Genomic DNA, 20758 nt, shown 5'->3' with positions numbered 1-20758 from the left:
GTGTATGTGTATGTGTATGTGTATGTGTGTGTGTGTGTGTGTGTGTGTGTGTGTGTGTGTGTGTGTGTGTGTGTGTGTGTGTGGGAGGGGGGGGGGGGCATCCACCGATTAGTGAAAGTTTCCAAAACCAACAATCCATCACTTTGTGTCACACACCAGGTGTTTAAGTGTGAAAGGGAGCAGTATTCAAAGTGCTCTGTTGCTTCCTCACACAACTGCCTCTGCCCCATTGCTTGTGAACTGCTCAGCCCTGACAGATGCTGGAGCTGCTCTTGTGGATAAACTCCTCATTTGATTTTAAACTAGTATTAATCATATCTACCGCTCAATACAGAAGGAAATGCTGAACACGCAGAGAGCGAAATCGAAGTTCAAATGTGTGTTCTGCACTTATCCGGCCGGCAAACAGTCAGCATTGATTGATAATGAACTTGTCAGGAGGTTGCGTCCTCCATTTGAAACTCTATAGAGCACATATGCACTATGATAAGATATACTACTAGCAATGCAGTTTATGTAAAAGACGAGTTTCATTGTTGGAAATCATAAACTTTATGCCTCTTAATAAGGAAGTAACAGTTCGCAAAGAAGAACCTCATAAAGCTTTCCTTTTCTGAAGCTTTAACAAAACTAAAAATCATTCAATACCAAGTGAGCTGTAATGACAGGTGCTTTTGCTGCCGTGTAAACCAGAAAAAAAGCCTAATGATCACAGAGAAGGTGAATAATTTCAGAAGCAGATGGTCTAATGATGAGTAAATTTGTGCTGGAGACTTTTTTCTGGTACATTCCAGCTCATTCAACTGTTCAGGGACGCATCTGTCAAAAACGTGCCGATATAGCCATGCCAAAGTTGTACGAGAAAACTTTTACACTGCTTTGTGTTGTTGCAGTGGAAAGTGCTGGTAAAACCGCTTGAAAAAAAGAAAAGCCAATTAATCAAGTGCATCATTAAAGTCGGTATAAAACGAATGGCAGGGAATCCTGTGTTCCCGTCGCATTTTGTTGTCTAGCAAGCCGTCCTATTGTTTTTCTAATTACTACTCTCTCATTTGTCCTGAGGCGTTAGGAAACTGTCATTAAAGAGATGGGAAAATGGAAATATCTTCTTCCCATTCTGCCAGTTTGATTGTGCTTCTGCAGACAAATCCTGTTTGTTCTAAACGCCTCATGCACTCCTTCTTGATTACAAGAGAGCTTCAAGGTTACCGCGGCTGGAAAGTGTTGGTGTTCTCATACTTATCTGTATCTGCATAAGGTGAAAAGTAGGCCAGATAATAATTTGATGTCTTGTCACCTTGGCAAAAGTATACAAAGCTGTATGGACTGAGAGCTGCTTGCACTTGAGTAGCTTACACTTTAGTGTTTTTTGTGGTGATTAAACAGCCGATTAAAATGACAGGTGTGTTAAAGTAACAGCAAATATGGCCTTTCAAGCACAGAAGAGAAGCAAAGGTTTCCTTTATACATAAAAAATGATAAACCCACTGATCTTCTACAGTGCTCTCATATTTAAGAACTGTACGTTTGGGAGCATTTGTAAATGTTTAAATATTCTCCCAGATGCCTTTAGCCCAAGGTAGCCTAATGTAGAAGTTTCCAGTTAAATATTTCAATAGTCTTTCCTCTACTGGCCAGTGATGTGAGCCAGGGGTTTTCTAATTAATGGAGGTGGAAAGACAGAGAACAGGAGTGTCAGCAGGGATGGGAGGTGGCCAGGGGCCTCTAACATTCAGCTGTGCGGTTTCATGGCGTTTCTTTCTACCCCCAAAACCTTCACTCCTGACCTACTGCCTCTGCAATGATCTCAGAGATGTGCGGTGACAGCTGAATCCTCCACCGCAACAGAATCTCCTCAGGCACTTTAGCTAACACATTTACAGCGTCTCACACATACACGCACACCTTTGAGCGAGGGGTTGCATTCAAAAACCCAAGTCTTGTATGGAGAGCGGTTGTCCATGCAAGTGAGAGGGAAAAAAATGGGGAAAAAAATAACTATTCTCTGAAAGAAAAAAAAAAAAAAAAAAAAAGGCCAAAATGTATTTAGACAGTAAAAAGAGATTTATTTATAATTAAAATTCCTTATTTGGCAGAATGTAATGTCATATTTTTTATGTAAAAAAAAACAAACAAAAAAAAAAACACTCCAAATCTGTTAATTACACCATTAAAGCATGTTAGGTTTTCTATGCTAGTATAACTAATAGGAGTACAATAAATAAGAGCGGCAATGATAAAGTTATACTAGGAAAAAAAGGTTCTTATGAACAAACTGACTGAGGCACCCTCTCATTTGATTTCTTTGACCAGAAAAAACTGTCTCAGAAACAACATGTTGCACATCAACCCTAACCCTTTTTAAGGAGGGAAGAAATCTTAGAAACCCCAGAGGCACATATTGACATCCCACACATTGATAATATAATTATTTGAATGGCCAAACGACCGAACGGCCCAGACATGCAATCTAACAGAGCAGGTAAATAGTTACATTAAGATGCAACAGATCACTTGGGCAATCTGCTGTTACTAACTGCCACAGTTAAATAATAAACAGCTCATTAACCTCATCACTATTAATAAAGATTGTTCATGATGGCTTTCACAAATCCTTAAACAGATAAGAAGAAAATAAAATGTCTAAATTCTGACTGGATAGTCATGAAATATTTCTGAACAATATATTTCAGACAAAACACAGCAGCATGACTGGCTGACAAAATCCCAAAAGAAATTTTCCAGTTGTCGATCTGACCAATCTTCAACGATGATGTGGGTTTCTAACAGCCTGCCTCCATGATTACACAAATTAAATTCCAGCAGGAGACACAATATATATCAGTTGTGCCAGTCAAAGAGCCAATCATCAGCGCAGTTCGGCTGTCTGGTTAGAGGTAAGCTATTTTAAGCCAGTGAGGCCTGTAATGATCTCCCAATAGTATCATCACTCGTGCTGACATTTAAAGTCAATTAAATACCTAAGAGATGCAATATGTCTGGGGACTGTTTCTACACTCAATACAATGTGTAGATTAACTGGGGCCATGCCTTTAATGGGGCGCGTCACCCTGTGCTATCAAGTTCACCCTAATTCAGAAATACTGTGCCCAGTTAAAGGAGGAAATGTCCCTTCATTTACTTTAAAATGTGTGTGTAGACAATATGCCCTCTATCTGATATGAGTTCTCTTTTATTTCCTCTAAATCTAAAGTAGAACAAAGGCAACCAAGAGAATGGAGGCGAGGGAAGAGGCATAAAGAGAAGACGAGGTGGGAAAGATGAATGTCACAGTGCAGTGTAGTTCATCATCGCAGAAGCCTATCTGAGTGTGGCAGTCAGGGAGAAAACGTGATCCCATACACCCCCCGCCCCCTCTATCAAGGTGAAGTTATCCTTGAAAACGAGGAAAGGATGAGAGAAATGAAAGAGCACTGTTGGAGGCAAAGACGAGCAGGTCAAACCCAGCGTACAATCAGCCCCGAAGCCAAACGTTGGCCGGCAAACTGGAAACAGCCACGTGTTTTGATTGTATATCAAAAGCTACAACCTAACCCCTGCAAGGAAGCTGTGTGAAGGTGAGGACACCAGAGTTAATGGCTACAACACAAGGCAGGGAGGGACCTAGTTATGGTGTGGAACAAATGCAAACACAAAGAGCAACAAAATCGTGTGAAAATATTGATCAAACTTGTGATAAGCTCGGAATTTGAGAAAAGTATAACTGCACTTATGTTTAACTACTGGTCTGTGTGCGGCTAGATGTGATTTAGGTCACTGCTGCCACAGTAATGGTTTAACAAATTTAGAACAGTACACAATGTGTGTGTCTCTCGCTTCCTCTCTGCCACTGTCACCAAGTACTTGCTCATCGGGGGGCATCTGTTGGGTCTAGAGTTTGGTCTAGACCTGCTCTATATGTAAAGCGCCTTGATGTAACGTTGTTATGATTTGGTGCTATATAAATATATCTGATTTGATTTATTTCCATTTACTACAACTTTAGTAAAATAAGCCATTTGTTTAGTCATTTCACTCTTTTTTTTTGCCATAAGTAACAGTTTAACGGTTTAAATTACATTTGCATGAATTTGTGGGTGTTGCATCCAAAGCTTCCAACAACTGTCCCTTAACATGACTAACCATAAAGCAAGCCCACAAGTGGGAAATAACTAAAACTGAAACAGACACAGTTGAATAAGAAGGCAAATGCAAAAGCTGAAGCAAGCCCACTTTATTCCACAGTTCTAATTTTGGCTTCAGCAGCTGCACAGGGGATCACTGATGTAGAAAAAAAAAAAAAAAAAAAGACTTTGTTTAAGTTAAAGTTTATGATTCCCAAAGTCTACAACTGTAACAACAGATTAAACTAGCAAACTCATCTTAACCTGAGATCTACAGGTATTTAATCTTTACTTGAGAGGCCACAGAGGTGAAACACAGTTCAAGAGGTTAACATGAGTGAAAAAACATAAGCTACAGCATGACGATACACAATATTTAAAGGAGAAAAAGCAGTTTCTGGTTCCCATAATGGATATGTTAAGAGCAAAATAACACCTTTCACCCCACTCAGAGAAAGAAAAATCACACACTTTGCACAACACAGCGAGCACTCAACAACAGAATCCACCCACACGCTCTTCTCAGAAATCAGCAGAGTCATGATAAGAATGCAACACTCGCACAGGGTTCTGTGGGATAGCACTGGGGTGTCCGGACTCCAAGTGCACAGTCTGAGCCAAGCATTGTTGGACTCATCCAAGGTGGGGATGGGTGCGTTCTGAACTCTCTGTTCTCCGTCCAGATGTTTCTTGTTGTCTGGCTATGTGCAAGCAAAAGGAGGGGAGGGGATTACACAACCCTTTCTCCAACTCGCTACCTAACCCACCAAGGGCTTATACTAAACAGGAAGTAGGAAGCTGTGAATCACCGCAGAAAAGGAAAGGGAAAACCTGGATAAACAGACAGAAAGATCAATCATCTTTGTCATTGTGAAAACCATTTTACAGGGGTGTGCATTATTGTTTATTATTATGAGATTAGTTTTCACCAGCATTTGGGTACTATTGCTCTAAATGGAATATTATACATCACGTAGTGGTTACAAGGAAGAGTTCTCAACAGTATCTCAAAGATTTTGCCAATCCCATTCCATCCCATGAAGGTCTTTAAAAATAATAACAATAATAATAATAATTCATTACAATTTAGCTGCACTTAAAAACTAAAGGTTCCAAAGTGAAATGTCGGCTCTAAAATGTTATAACCTTCATTAGGCTAGGATTTCTTTCAGGCCTGGTATATTAGATGTGTCCCACAAAAAGGCAGCTGAGCCTGTTTGCCCATTGACACATTTTTAAGTGTTTACAGCGCCCTGTGAAAAAAGTACATCAGTTATTGTTCTGTGCATTGTAAATTATTAAACCATGATAATGTTTGTAACACATGCCCATTGGAATATTCCACCCTCACACAGCTGGGAATGCAGACACTAAACACAGTGTTGAACAGAGTCAACAAGGAAGAAAAATACCTGAATTGACCATAATTAATATCAAGTGTATTTAAGGTTCATTAGAGTATGAGCTGTTGCTGCTTTACATAGTCCAGTGGGGATAAAGAGTATTAATAACTTTGTTAATAATTGAACAACCGCTTGAAGTTTGTGTATATTTTGTGGATGATTTCAAAAGGTAAGAAAGAAATGAAAGGTTTGCATGAATTAAGCAAAAGAAAAAGTTTTGGGTTTGTGAGACAGCTATGTCTCCCGCTTGCTGTCATGGCCTCTTTATTTAAGACAAATCGTTGTCTGCCTTGGGGGATAAGATGTGGATAGGTAAAACTAGATGGGAGCTGTGTCAGTGTGAGGGACATGCTCAATTTCTCAAGTGGAAGCCGCTAAAAGCTTCTTCTCAATCAGATTCTCTGTGACTCCACCTTTTCTCTGTGGTGTGTGTTTGTGTGTGTGTGTGTATGTGTGTGTGTGTGTGTGTGTGTGTGTGTGTGTGTTTCCCCAGGAGCTTCCAACATTAATTCTAAATTGCTTAGTTTTTTTCTCTCTTCACACTCGGTTGCTTTCATTATGGTAACACCGAACCGGCTGGTTTAACTTTTTTTTTTTTTTTTTCCCCCTTTTTCATCTGTTTTAGACAGGAGATTGGATTGAGGAAGCTCAACCTGCCGTTTTGAAGCCGGAACTTACATGAAATCGTTTCACTTTTCCTAATAACATCAGTCACAGAGGGACAGGACATCTTGCATTTGTTACAGAAAACTAATTTTACCCTCATCTGCTGAATCGAATGTCTGAAGTAGTGAAAGTGCCGACAAATACAAGTGCGGTAAGTGACATGAACATTAAACTTGGTCTCCTTTACCGAAAATGCAACTACAGTTGAGTACAATGTTGAGTTACATGATGCAGGACTCACACACCCACTTTATAATGAAAGAAAACAGGCCCTCACACAGCGATGCAGTCACTAGTAGACTAAATATCAACACGACACACATACAGCTTGGAGCTCTGGAATAGGAACAGTTTTAAAACCTTTCATGTTGCGACACTCCTCAAAATCATAATATAACGTACATTTTTGGAACTATTTGTTTTACGTTCTGTCTGGGTTTTTTCCACTTTCCTTCCCAGTATAGTTTCTGTCTCATCTTCCCTGCAAACTGGAGAGGGATTTCTTCAGCTGCAGGAAAATGCAGGAAGATAACTTCCACAGCAGATATCAGCTGGGAGTAGGTTTCTGTGGGCCTTTGTTAACAGTGACAATTAAGATGTAATTAGCATGCAAGGTGGCAGCTTATTTCAGATACACTAATGGAAAGAGACGAACAATGGAGATTTTTAAGGGCTTTGAGGGTTGGTTCGAAACTTCAAGAATACAAATGAATATCTGGAAAAGACTGACAAAAGGTACTGTTCTCTCTGGATTAAGAGAGTCTGTTGGTTAAAGCAACCGACCTTTAAGTTCACAACTTGGCTTTGGTCTCACTGACAAAACTCTGGCACTGGTAACGTGTTCCTTCAGTGTCGCACTGGAGCTGGAACTGATGATACTGGGGCTATTTTCTCCCATCAAGACATTATGCACCACACCACAATGTGATTTCTCTCTCTAGGCCTGTAATCACGCATCTGATTAATTTCAAAATTGAATTTGCAGGCCCAAGTTCATGCTGTGCAGTTTATTAGAGCTGAGAACAAGAGCTGATTAGTTCAACGGAAAACTGATCTGTTACTATTTTCATTCATCACTTTAGTTATATTTTACATGGACACTGCAAACACTTGCTGGCTACAGCTTCATGAATACTAATGAGATATGTTCACTTGCGCTACCATGCATTTCTGTTTCATTGCTGTATGTGTATTTTTTCTACTTAAAGATCAGAGAATAATTGTCAGGTAAGACTATGAAATTTTAATGCCATTTATAATGAATATATACAAATTTGACAGATCAATAAAGTGCAGTTTATGCCTGTTGCACAACAAATTATCGAATGTTATCTTACAATGATGTTATAACAAGAATAAAGTAATAATAATAATCTTCTTCCTGAAATAATATTATGAATATAAAACACTGATAAATGCAACTGCAGCATGTTTGAAAGATACTGTAGGAGTACACCCAACTGGGAGTTCAGAAAGAGGCACACCCTGAGCTTCAAGGTGGAGCAAGAGGAAATGATCTCTTCCACCCTCCATAGCCTGCACTACTGTTTCACTTTGTTTGCATGATTAACAAACGACTGAGCTGTGGAGAAGATCAATAATCGCTGGCCTTTTACGGGACCTAGCCTGGAGCTGTAACCCTACCTTTGTGCCCTTCCTATCACACAGCCAATTATGTGATATGATCAATACGCGTCTGTAATGGGAAATCGGTGCTTCTCGTGGCGATTCTGTGGCAAAAGCTGCAGAAAGCTTGTACAACGTATAAACTCCTCCAATACTTAGCTGCCACCAGGCAGTGAATCACAGCAGTCCATAATATCTGTTCCTTCTGACAAGAGATAGAAAAAAAAATGCTATAACTGGTTATCTTCTCCCCCAGAAAGAGTCTGTTAATGTATTGCAGTGTGTGTTAATGTGTGCGTACAGCTGGGTTTTGAGGTGTCCGCAGGGCGGGGAGGTGGGAATTGCTGCGACTCTCCTCGCAGTACAATTCAGATCCTAATCTGTTCCCAACCACAGGAAACAGCCACAATCAGTCCACCAAAAAAAACAACAACAACAACAACCCGAATTAGATTCCCAGCAAATGCATTACCGTGACAAAGTGTCATTACTGAAAATCATGAATGAAGACAGATGTCAGTCAAGTCTCAGAAAAAAAAAAGAACCACAAAAAACACTGGCAGCTGATTAACAAATGAAGAGACAAAATCAATTAAAGAATAAGAACCTTTTTGCTCTGGTTTGAGAGGAACGGCAGGGGAGAGTTTCAGCCATCTGGTTCACCACTACAGAGACAGGACTGTGGCCTCGCCTTTCTTGTTTCTCTGTGGAGCGATGGTGCCCAACAGAGCGGGGCTGGCTGTGGAAAGATTCAGGCGCCATTCCACCACATGCCCATGCTAATCACCCCCAACAACCGCCACGCAGATGGAGCCTCTTTAGAAATCAGACGGCGTCCATAAGGCACCATGATCTCTTTGTCCGTCTCCAGTGGAAAAGGCGGCATGTTGTCATGGTGGATCTGTTTCCTCAAAATGTAATGTGTCCCAAAGGGTTAGTTAGATAGGATCATTATGAGAGGATAGCAACAGAACGATCCTACTCTCAGAATGCTTTCGCAGCCACCAGAATTACAGGTAATGCTACTTATAAAAACATGCCGTTCTTTTGATATTATAATGCTCTTAACTAAATCTGCTGCAAGCTGTTTTTGCATGACATCACTGCAGTTCCCCCTCTCAGTCTGACAGATTATAGGTCAACTCGGAGTTCCCCGGCATAAACACTGCGCTGGCATTTCAGACGAACAGCATTCCCCGAGGAATGCAAGGAGGAGAACGACCAAAGAGGCGGATGAAGGTTTTCTGTGGAGGAGTGGAGATAAAAATGCGCTGCTCTGGTTCTCAGCATCAACCGAGTGAGTCACCTGCAAGCCACTGGAAGAGACCAAATGAAGAAGATAATAACGTGATGCACTGTAAAGTAACAATTTAAGAATAACTTTATGTCTAATGGTGCCATGTCTGTTTCTTAGAGGGTATTTGGCTGCCCTGCCCAACTCCCACCCCAAACTACAGAATATTAGGACTATTATACTAGGTTACATTCTGAATCCTAAAGAGAACTAAAATTGCGTTGTTATCATCATCATCATTTTTCAGTTAAATTAAATGCAAAACTAACGCAACATGTAAATTTCTTCTCTGAAGTTTTGAACACATATTAAATTTGTGCTTAAGTCTATTAAATTACTTTAGAAAATAACAAAACAAAGCCCACCCTCTCCCCATAAGGCTTCAATTTCCTCAAATCAAATCAACTTTTGTGACAAAAACACATTCACATCTTTACAATTTGGACATTCTGGCACTGAAATTCCCACCCCAAAGAGTCAACAATGGCAGCCACTCACACTGGGGACAGCGCTCACTGTTTGCATTTTGGATGCAAACCATTTGCATTATCACAGTCTTTGTGTGTTAAGCTGTGGCGAGCCTGTAAAAGAGGTACCAAAAGTTTTAAGTTAAACTGTGAGAACTACATTACTTAGCATTGAATAATTTTTACTCAATACACATGAAATCCTTGATTTTATTAATGTGTTAGTAATTATTCTTAAATCTCCATCTCTGTTTTTTCCCCCCGCTATGGGACTCCCCCCCCCCAACCTCCAGGAGGAAGAAACAGAGCCTAAAATCTGCTCAACTGCCACATCTTGAAAGTAGCTGTGGCTTGAGTTACTCACATTTCCTGCAGCTCTACCAGGTATTTACTGTACAGTGGCTTGCAAAAGTATTCATATCCCTTGAACTTTTAGACATTTTGTCACGTTCGACCACAGACATAAATACAGTTTATTGGAATTTTATACCAGCCTTGCACCACTAGACTCTGAAATTTTTGCCCATCCTTCTTTGCAAAGCTCAGTCAGATTAGATGGAGAGAGTTTGTGTGTTTGTTTGTCAGATCATAAAGTGAACCTCCGCCATGGTCTCAAGTCTTTTGCAGACTCCAACAGGTTTTATTCAAAGATTGCCCTGTATTTGGCTCCATCAAGCTTCCCTGTGCCGGCTGAAGAGAAGCAGCCCCAGAGCATGATCCTGCCACCGCCATGTTTGACAGTGGGGATGGTGTGTTCAGAACAATGATCAGTGTTAGTTTTCCGTTTTCCGCCAGTGTTTTGTGTGTAGGCCAAACATGTTTTCACATGTTTGCTGCCCCCCCCATGTGGCTTCTGGCAAACTGCAAACGGGACCTCTTATGGTTTTCTTTTAGCAATGGCTTTCTTCTTGCCACTCTTCCACAAAGGCCAAATTTGTGCAGTGCACGACCAATAGTTGTGCGGTGGACAGATTCCCCCACCTGAGCTGTGGATCTCTGCCTCTTGGCTCTCATCTCTGATCAGTTCTCTCCTTATTCGGCCTGTAGGTTTAGGTAGTCGTGTCTCGGTAGGTTTGCAGTTGTGCCATACTCTTTCCATTTCCAGATGATGGATTTAACGGTGCTCCATGAGATGTTCAAAGCTTGGGAAATCTTTTTACAGCCTAACCCTGCTCTAAATATCTGTTTGCGCCCCAATATTTTCATAACAAACCTATGAGGCCATCACAGAACAGCTGTATCATTCAGCAATCATCAGGAAACTTCTGAAGGCAATTGGTTGCACTCAGAGAAAATAAAAAAAAATGAAAAAAATAAAATCATTTATTTATATTCTTTGTACTTCACAATTGTGTGCCACTTTATGTTGGTCTTTCACATAAAATTCCAATAAACTATATTTATGTTTGTGGTCGTAACGTGACAAAATGTGGAAAAGTTCAAGGGGTATAAATACTTTTGCAAGCCACTGTTGTGGAGAGTCTGAAATAAAAAGGAGCTTGTTTGAATTCCAAATTCACTTCCTGTTTCTTTATCGCACTGCACGAGCAGAAGAGCTGCAGAGCTGCAGTGGTTTATGTATAACCATTCATTGCACCTAATGAATATCTACTGAAACCACTACACAATTCATTCGATTGTTGTGCTGCACAACTACTTAGCTGGTTTTCTGTTTAGGCTTCTGCTGTGCATCTCTCCTCACACATAATGCTACAGCCGCACACTTATACAGCCTCATGTTTATTTACCCTCAGAGAGTCCACGTCAGACTAACATATGCAGAGAAGCTGGAACCTAATGTTTTGCTGTATTTACAAAAGAAACATGTCTCTCTGAAATCAGCATTCCTTGTTTCTGTTATACCAGGTTGTCTGGCCAGGATGTTAATTAGTCCTTGATATATCAAAAGCAAAAAGCGGTTGAGCAAAAAAATAAATAAATAAATAAATAAATAAAAGCCAAACAGCAGAAGTACAAAGTCTGATATGACATCATATCAATTTAATACAATGTTTTTGTTTAAGTTCAGTTTCCTTATGTCCCTGCAGCAGCATAGCACACAACTCCGTTGAAAAGGAGGGGGAACAAGGAAATCCAAAGGTTGAATTAGCTTTGGACTTGAGTCCCTGGCCTGACCTATTAACTCCTTTTTGGAAAAGTGTTTTTATACAATTACTCTTCTAACTTAATTTATCTGAGGCCCAGTCTGACAGCATGTTTTCTATGGAGATTTGCTTTGTACCTCATTGAGTCTTTTGAAACTTCTCTGGCCAGATGCTTTTAGACACTCATTGCCCCTGCTTTTACCATTCTGATATATTATACAATAATGGCTTCTGTCCATCACCTTTCAAAGTGTACTTTATTTGTGGTAAATTTTTTACGGTGTTCAACCCTTTTGCAAAGAGGCACAGCTGTTCAGACCTGAAGACCTGAGCAACACTAGATTGGCTCTGAGGATGAGAGTAAGTCGTTTTCTTTATAATCATGAAGCACTGTGAACGGCATGGATGGAGCGTAAATAAAACATTTTCAGGTAGATGTTTAGGTGACATGAAAAAATTGAATTCAACTTTCCTATTTTTTGACAGCTAATTACAGACATTATACATTCTTACAGCCTTTTTGATCCAGTTTATTCATGCGCAAACACCCTAAGAGTAGTGAGGAACCTTTCAACACCTTTTTTCAGATACTAAGGATATTCAAGCTTTTGTGCAGCTGACAAATGTTAGAAGAGGATAAATTCTTACTTAGCTGACAAGAAAATGTTGAACAGAAGCAGCTGGGAATCTAAAGCTTTCAATGTGGTTTGGTAGTTGGGCAAAAACTTAGTTTTTAGGCCAGGTGGAGACGAGCACTGTCCTTCAACTCGATGAATGTTCAAGCTCCCTCCTGCTGCTCCCTCCTGCCCTAATGAAGTGACCTTGAACAGGACACTGGTTTCCCAGTAGCTCAGGGAAGCTGCAGCTCTTTAATTATTCCTCATTGTGGAAACAGGTTTACAGGTTAAGGGGAAAAAGTATGACTATATTAGCGATCAATGTATTGTTTGAATCCTTACTATATCTCCTGGATTAAAGGAGTATATATACATAGGTGTATTTTTATTTATTATATTTATTTTTTCTTTTTGTATATGCCAACATTTCCTATTCTTACAGAGCAAGTAGTGCAGTTATGATCATGCAGTTGGGGAAATATCGTCATAATGATAGGGTTAGTTGAACACACAGGTCATCAGCAGAGTTTAGCATTGAGGATCTAAGCTCTCAAGCACATAACTGTAAAAAATTTACTGTAACTGAAGCACCAGGAATCACAGTCACAGCTCCAGCTATAAAACAGATTAATGTACTTCCTATTATATTACATATATTAACCCCATTCTTTAGGGGAGGGTGAACTTGCACTGCTTGCACTGCTAAAAGAGACAATCTAACGGATCACAGACTGCTGCGTTTCACTGACATTGGCGAACAAAGGACTTGTCCTTCCGATTTTGCCAACTTGGACGTGGATCCAAAGCAGTGGAGTCGATTATCAACACTCGTCTGATTAGTGCACGTCATTGTGAAAACAGGTTGCTTAATCTTATAGCTTTGTCATTTACACTGATAGGTTAAGGCTGTTTCTAGGCCAGTTCTAGTAAAGACATGATCATCAGAAGTTTCCGTTAAAGATTTTTATGACCTTAGGAGTCAGATTACTTCACACAAAAGGTTAGAAACCCCCAACCTAGGCCCATTCACTCCTCGTCAATCCCATTATCTGCCCGTGGCACCGTCACAGCTGTGCAACCCAGAACGCGAGTCTAACGAGCTCCATTAGCAGTATTACCTGCATCCGGCAGCCGCTGAGGTCAGGGGTTCAACAATAGACCAAACGTTGAGATTGAATTACTCCTGAGGGAGGCAGTGGTGGGTGGATGTCTACAGTGGTAACCTCCTCCCTCAGCTCCCTGATCACAAACACAGATTTTAGAATGGTACATGGGGTTTACCATTTACCATGTCATTTTCCGCTTCATACACTCACTCTGATCTTATTTCTGACCCTGCAGAGCACAGCAAGAGAACAAGCCAGAGTATGCTTGGGCAGTCAACTAAATAAACTGAGGCATACATGAACAAGGGTGGTGCAGAGTCTAGGATGGGGCATATATGCATACGAAAGTATTTCAAGTCTGCCTCAGATGACTCAGGGTTGGCTTACAGTGACAAAACAGGAGAAAACACCACCCAACTATAGCCCTGAAGCCTCTGAAAAAGGTTGAATAACTAGCAAGCCAATCCAGATACGGTGACCAAACCGGAATTAAAAGATTATTGAATACAAGATTTGAAATTGGCAGCCAGTGAATTAGCTGTTAGCCAACTCATTGTCAATGACAGTTGCATTTCAGTGATGAAAAAAAAAATGGAGGGGTGAGAACTACTTAGAACTGAAAGATATACACAAAGTACATTGATCCATATTTTCCATACAGTTTCATACAAATGATAAAGCAAACTGATCACATGCCTGTTTCTCAACTTGTACTATCAAGTATGTCTGCCAAGCAAGCAAGCGGTTTTAGAAATCCTCAGAGAGAGATGCCACAGTTCCCAGAAGCCCTTTCTTGCCCACATATCATACCATCCAAAAAGAGCAAACAGATAAAGCAAAAAAAAAAAAAATAATAATCAAGCTACCATTTATCCATTTTTTCTGGAGAGCTGCTCCATGCTGAATCCTCTATTATGTTTACCAGCAGTTTGGTTTTTAACAATATTCCCCACAGCAGGAGGGCAAGGAGGCATTTAATCTCAAATTCTCTTTAAGAGGCAGTCTTTCAGTTTTGCACTGGACAAAATAATCCACTTTGCTTGTTGTGTTTCTGTACTCTAAGAAACAACAACAACAACAAAAAAAAAAAAACAGCTTTAACTACTTCTCTGCTGTTAAGGCATGACTAAATGGCAGATGGCTTATATTATTTATGGTCAATGCCGACATATTGACAGCAGAATTCGACAATGAATTTGAATCAGCTCTGTTTTCTTGCCAGCAGCAACCAATATTTTGGGAGGGAGCAGGACAAAGAGGAAGAATCTCAATTACTGTGAGTGGAAGCAGGAGGCTCTGTGTGAGATCTGGAGTCCCGCAGAGCTCTGAGAAGCTCCAGCAGCGCTCTGGGCTCAACCAACAGTGATTCAATCTAAACACAGGTACTGTAACATCTCACACACACATAACAAGCAAGCATGCACACAAACACACATACATAGAGACAAACAAAAGCACAGCAGCACATACAAACACATAGGCCTGAGTCATCCCAAAGGTATTCACAACTACCTCACTAACAGGGAAGAGAAAAAAAAACCAAAACAAAACGCTGCAAAAGAGAGCGCAGAGCTCAGTCTTTGTCTTTGAGACGCAGCCTGGGGCACTGGCTTATCGAGATGTGGACTTTGCATTCCCAAACAATTCCTAACACCGGCGCTCATTAGGCATACATTCACAACCTTGAGCTAAAGATGAACGTCTCAGCACCCTTTAAAATACAAGCAGGGATTTATTTGACCACCAAAATGAAGGTCATCTCCGTAGCTTCTTTGGGAGAGCCATCCCTCAACAACAAAGCTGAGAATACTGGTTTAGTTTTGTGCCCACGCTCACTCACTTTTTAAAGAACTGTCTGAAAAATGGCTTTTTTAATATTTTTGCTCACTTAGTGCTCTGTAGAAATTCAATGAAACATTTCTTTTCACAACTACAGCTTCACTCACGCCGTAAACAATGTTTGTGCCAATGGATTTACTAAGCCCATTACACAAACATCTTAGCATATATCTTCACTTAAACTGTCAACATTAAAAAGTAAAACAGGTCAATTCATCAAATAAGGAAACACAGCAAACGAAAGCAACAGTGCTGATAGCCTTGAATATTAATGTATGATTTTTATTTTTTTCTACCATTAGCACTACGAAAATCTCCTGATAAATTATATTACATCAACTTTATTTTAGCAGTAACTGAGTCTGATTAAATATGTTTGCCAGTTTAATGTTTTCATTGCTCAAATCGTAAGTTCAGCAAAAGGCCAGATGTGATTATTTACTTCACTCATCAAGTGAAGTTATTAAGAATCATTTCAAATTAATAATATACAAGTAAATATACTCCCCAGCCTTTGCAATGCATGCTTAAAATATTCATGATTGATATTTCGACAAGCCTTTTGTGGTGGGCTTTCTTTTTTTTCATCAAATCAAAAAAGAAGCATGAAGGAAGAAGCTCTGTGTGGCTCTATAACTGTGCCCCTGAGGTTTCAGATGATTTTAAAAGGGAAGATCGGTTTGTAGTTCAGAGACTCCCTGTATGCTCAGTGGTCATTTGTAGAAATGTTGTCATGGGGGACAGCACTTGATAAAAACGCCTCTGTTAATCCAATTTAGAGCGAGAGAAAGTAAAACAATAGTTGCCCTTGTAAAAACTTTAAGCTGACAATTTAACAATAGAACTTAGGACGGAATCATTGATAAAACATAAAATTTATTTGGCATTTATTCACCTGACTCTAATTCTACTAGTTTGTACCTTTTCATGATTGAGATTGGGAGTTTAAACAATTCACACACTTCCACTTGGCAACAGTTGAGAGCTCCTGTGGTGTAATCACTTCACAGTAACAATTATCCATCCTTCCATGTTGTCTCCGGTTAGACATCACTGGGACTGTATCCCAGCAGGCTGCGGGCACGAGGCAGGCTCCAACTTGGACAAGTCACCAGGCTGCCACAGGGGAAGCACATCGGCCATAGAACAACCATCTTCAACTCCACAATTCAGGGACACAGATGATCCCATCAAATTTCCTGTTGTATCTATCCAATCCGCATGAGAGAGCCAGGAGCTGACTGATGTGTGCTCATCAATGAACAGCCTGGAAGTAAGTCAAGTCTAAGCCACTCATTACGAGAGTCACAAAAACTCATAAACAGAGAAGTTTCTGTTGCTTCTGTTGTGTTGGTGCTTCTGTTTTCAGTTTCACATGCAGAAAAGTCTTTTTTTTTTTTTTTTGGCCTGATTGAGGTAGAAAGAAGCACCAGCTCTAACCACTATATCAGCAGAAGGACAGGAACGCCAAATCAAGCAAACCTTTCTACGGCCAAAATATCCACTATCAATCCATTAAAATCTCCAACACTTCCCGTTGTGCTCTGCAGACCAAAGTAAAACTCAGCCATAATGCACTGGAGCACAAACTGGGATCGGTGCCAACCTTAACAGCATTATTGCGATTTGGATCCACTAACAGCAGCAAGTGAAGAGAAATAGTGGGCCACTAGACAGAGGATAAAGGTGCCTCCTCTGTGGGTGTTACACCTTTATCAAAAAACAGGTCGGTTTTAGGAAACATTAGAACAAATATTAATTTACACACACTTCCTATACCAAACAAATATGATGATACTAAATGTGTCATGGCAGACATACTGAGGGACAAAAATTAACTTCGGAAGTTATCATTCATCTCAGAGCTGATGATTTGGGGGTGGGGGGGTTGTTCAGGGCAAATAATGTAATCGTTCAGCTTCACCTCCTCTTCATTCTTCAGACTCTGTGTGTTCTGAGTGTGCTCTGACCTTTTCCTTATCATAAATCACATACCACTGTTCAGCTGCCAGGATTTTGTTTAACCCAATTTGTCACTGAGGACACCCCTTCCACCCTCACTGCAGATCCGCACTGTAGGACTGGGAAGCATGGGATTAGTGGGCGGATCAAAGCATGCCATCCAAACCTCTGTCTCGCCTTGTGATCATGGAAGTCAGTAGCTTCTGCAGCTGATAAGACGAGGCTAAGGCTGCGTATTGGCAAATTAGAGAAGGACTGGAACTAGGGCCAGTAACAACTGTGTTGCCTGATTTATTGGTCAGCTGGTGTGTTTCCATTAAAGTATTTGATCATAAGACATATCAGAAAATAGCTTCACAACTTGATCCATATCCTGATGTTGTTGCCTCTTTTGCCCGACAAACTATTGAAAAGCCCAAAAACATCCGACTAACATAACAATTCTGTCTTTTGAGAAGTCAGACACAGAACATTTAGCATTTCTGCTGAATAAATTACATCAAATATTAATTGGTTAGCAAAACTGTTGTCAAACAAAGTTGTTTGTTGGCCAATTTGTTATTTTTCTTTTCCCTAAAAAACAAAAAGGAAAACCAAGAGGGTCATCCAGCAACACACAGACTGAAAGCCAAGACGTCCACATATTACGACAGAAGTTGCTATTATTGTTATGGCTTTGGAAGTTGTCCCAAGAACATCAGACAAATGTGCTGTTTGGCGGCAAATCATTGTGCTGTGATAGCCGTTTTGTCCTCTGCAGGGTAAAACAATAAGAATAACTGCAACAATCCTGGATGCAGGCAGCTTGCGACCCAATCCTCTGACTTATCAGCACACCGTAATGGAGGCTCAGTGGCAGTTCAGAGCAGACCTCAGGTGGGATAAAAAGTCGATAAAAAGCCACTAATAATTTTTACTGTGCTGCTGTGGTCACATAAACTTCCTGTGCCACCTGACACTTCCTGGTTTCGCTCATGAGCAGGTCTGTGCGTCCTCCACCACACCGGACTGCCTGAACCACAATGCTTTACTGGGTATGAAAAACACAGTCAAAGGGTGTGCCACTTTCTCTCATTGTGTTGCTGAGTTTAAAGAACACAGGGAGTTGTGGCTTGTTTAAAATCCTCCCGTGTTTCTCTGATATCTCAGCCACATAAGAGATGACAACATTGTTACATATATTGCTCTTTTCTTCATCAACCTGCAGTGTCGGTGTTCCTCCTAGATCCTGCACTGGCTTTCATAAAGTCCTCACGTTTGTTAAAGCAGGTGATGAGAATCCGAGAGTAGGTACTGGTCTGTGTGTGGGGGTTTTTCCCCCCAATATGGAGTCTCCTGTCTTCTTCTATGTGTACACAGTGCAAGAAAGGAAAACTGTTGTTCCCCAGGTTTTCTCACTGTGGATTCTGTGGGTTCAACTTCCTTAGAGAACTGTGATGTACATGACTGAAAACATAGACAAGTTTCTTCCTCATAGTGGTTTAAGAACCACAAGGGAGCGCTTCAGAAACGGACATGTGCTGCGTCTAGAATCCAGACTTCACAGCACAGACTTATATTTCCTTTGAGTCTAATTAAATGGACATGGATGGTTATTCCTCTTTTTACCCCTTGTGCTGCTTTGGGAAATGGGCAAAGTGTTCAAATCACTGCAACTTTACAATAGCACTGCTGATGCCAAACCAAAACCATTCATTATCAAGCTTTCTGGTTGATTTGTCCAGCCCTGTAGTGACACCCACTTGATCCTCCAAATGGTCTCAAAAAGTTGGGGAAAACTGTGGCCAATACCTGAAGCTAGGGTCAGTGTGCTTTTGTTGTACACCGCTGTATTTCAGCTACAGTAAGACAGACAATGTTGCCGCTGTCACTGCAAGTTCCTTTCACGCATACTGAAAATTTATGATGACATGACAATTTTTTCAGGTCGATTTCACACTTGACCCCTCCAAAGGCTAACAGGCAACAGGCATGATCAATCCTTTATTTTCAAAATGTCTTTGTGGGCCTAGTTCACCCTCACAAAGCTTAATGAACCCATCACATGTTTCAGCATCTACTTTTTACTGTCTGTGTATAATCACAGCTAAACTGATAAGAAAGCCGCACTGGGCTGGAGCCCAAGAAGTGGGCTTGTTGTGACAGGGAGGTTTGTGCTGGGAATCCAGAAATAAGACGCTACAAGATGTCCTTCCGCAGAATCAAAGCAATCCAAAGAACACCTCTGTGCATCCGGAGGGTGTGAATGGGAGGCAGAGCTTACAGACACAAACAATACAAGCCTGGAGGGGTGAATCAAAGGCATGAAATGAACTCACCTGTGACATCTGGGGCCTGAAGTTGATCTCCTTCAGGTCCACCGATCCCGGAGAGAGGTTGTGTAGCATCTGGCACAGGAGCACCCCGTCTCGCAGGGCCTGTGCCAGGTCGAAGACGGCCGCCGAGGGCCACACGACGCGGTGGTTGGGGGGCAGGACCTTGCAGTCTATCAACCACCGGCCGCATTGTCTCCACTCCTCCATAGCGGCTCCCCGGAGCTCCTCTCTCCGCGCAAAAGTCACCGAGGTCCAAGCGCTTGTCGGCGGCGGTCTGAGAGCGGCTGGTTCACGGCGCACGAACAGGCACTAGGGTCGTTTCCCTCCCCGCGCCGGATGTCTCGACCATTCACTATCAGATCCCTAATCTGGCACTTTCACAACTTTATGTAAATCGCAGCACGTCACCGCACTAAATCCCCATTCCCAGACGCATGTCAGCTCTCCTGCCCCCTCCACATGGAAATGATGAAAGCTGGAGAAAAAGCGAAACAACCGGAGCGTCTCATGGAAGCGGACTCAGCGGGCGGCAGCAGAAAACAGAGCCGGGCCACGGGAGCCGTCTTCATTCTGAAAAAAGTTTGGTCAACATACTAAACCCGAAAAGGCGTGAATGAAGCGCGACAACACGGGCAGATAAAAACAGCTGGATGCAGCGGTTTGTCATGCAGCCTATCGACTTCCCCGGGGTCTCACATTTCAGTGAACCACAACGCGGCTTACAACACAATGTGGAGGGAGGTTGGGAGAACAGCGATTTACAGTCTGCTCAGTTTTCGGAACCGAAGTCCAGAGTCACCTACCGTGTTTGAATTTAACGTTCTCCTAAAGGCAATAGATGAAATGAAATAAAACAACAACTTCCAGTAATGTCCAGAGCTAAGGGAAACGGAGATGATACAAACGCCGGTGTCTCCCTCTTCTCACAACACCATATAAACATTGCTGTGCGGCCGCGGATCAAACCGACTATCAGCCGTCAGGTCCGGCCGCTCGGTGAGAGTTCGGTTCGCGCTTTTACGCACGTCCGACACGGCGTTCGGCGCACTCACGGCCGCGCTCCTCTGTGATTCCTGTTTCCCTTCCGCTCATGTCCCCTCTCCCCCTTTCGGACGGAGATGTTCGGTCCTAACTGCACAGATCTGGTGGGTGGGATGGTGGGTTGGAAAGGGGGGTGGCGCGTCCAGGATCCGGCCTCACACGTGTTTAATTATTTGGCGCAAAGGGTCAAAAC

At 41.5% G+C, this 20758-nt stretch overlaps 1 protein-coding gene across 1 annotated transcript in view; it reads right to left on the bottom strand.

Annotated features, from left to right (window-relative positions):
* The window catches only part of vav2 (vav 2 guanine nucleotide exchange factor), a 177070-nt gene extending 157339 nt beyond the window's left edge, over positions 1-19731 (bottom strand). Inside the window, exon 1 of the mRNA XM_029515090.1 lies at positions 19528-19731. Coding sequence (XP_029370950.1) covers positions 19528-19731 — 204 coding nt within the window. The remainder of the gene's footprint in view (positions 1-19527) is intronic.
* Positions 19732-20758: the final 1027 nt, after the last annotated feature.

This window comes from Echeneis naucrates, chromosome 12 (genome assembly GCF_900963305.1).
Source record: "Echeneis naucrates chromosome 12, fEcheNa1.1, whole genome shotgun sequence".
In the NCBI taxonomy this organism is placed as follows: domain Eukaryota; kingdom Metazoa; phylum Chordata; class Actinopteri; order Carangiformes; family Echeneidae; genus Echeneis; species Echeneis naucrates.
Note: the sequence above shows the minus strand (reverse complement) of the source record. Positions and strands in the feature narration are given on the sequence as shown.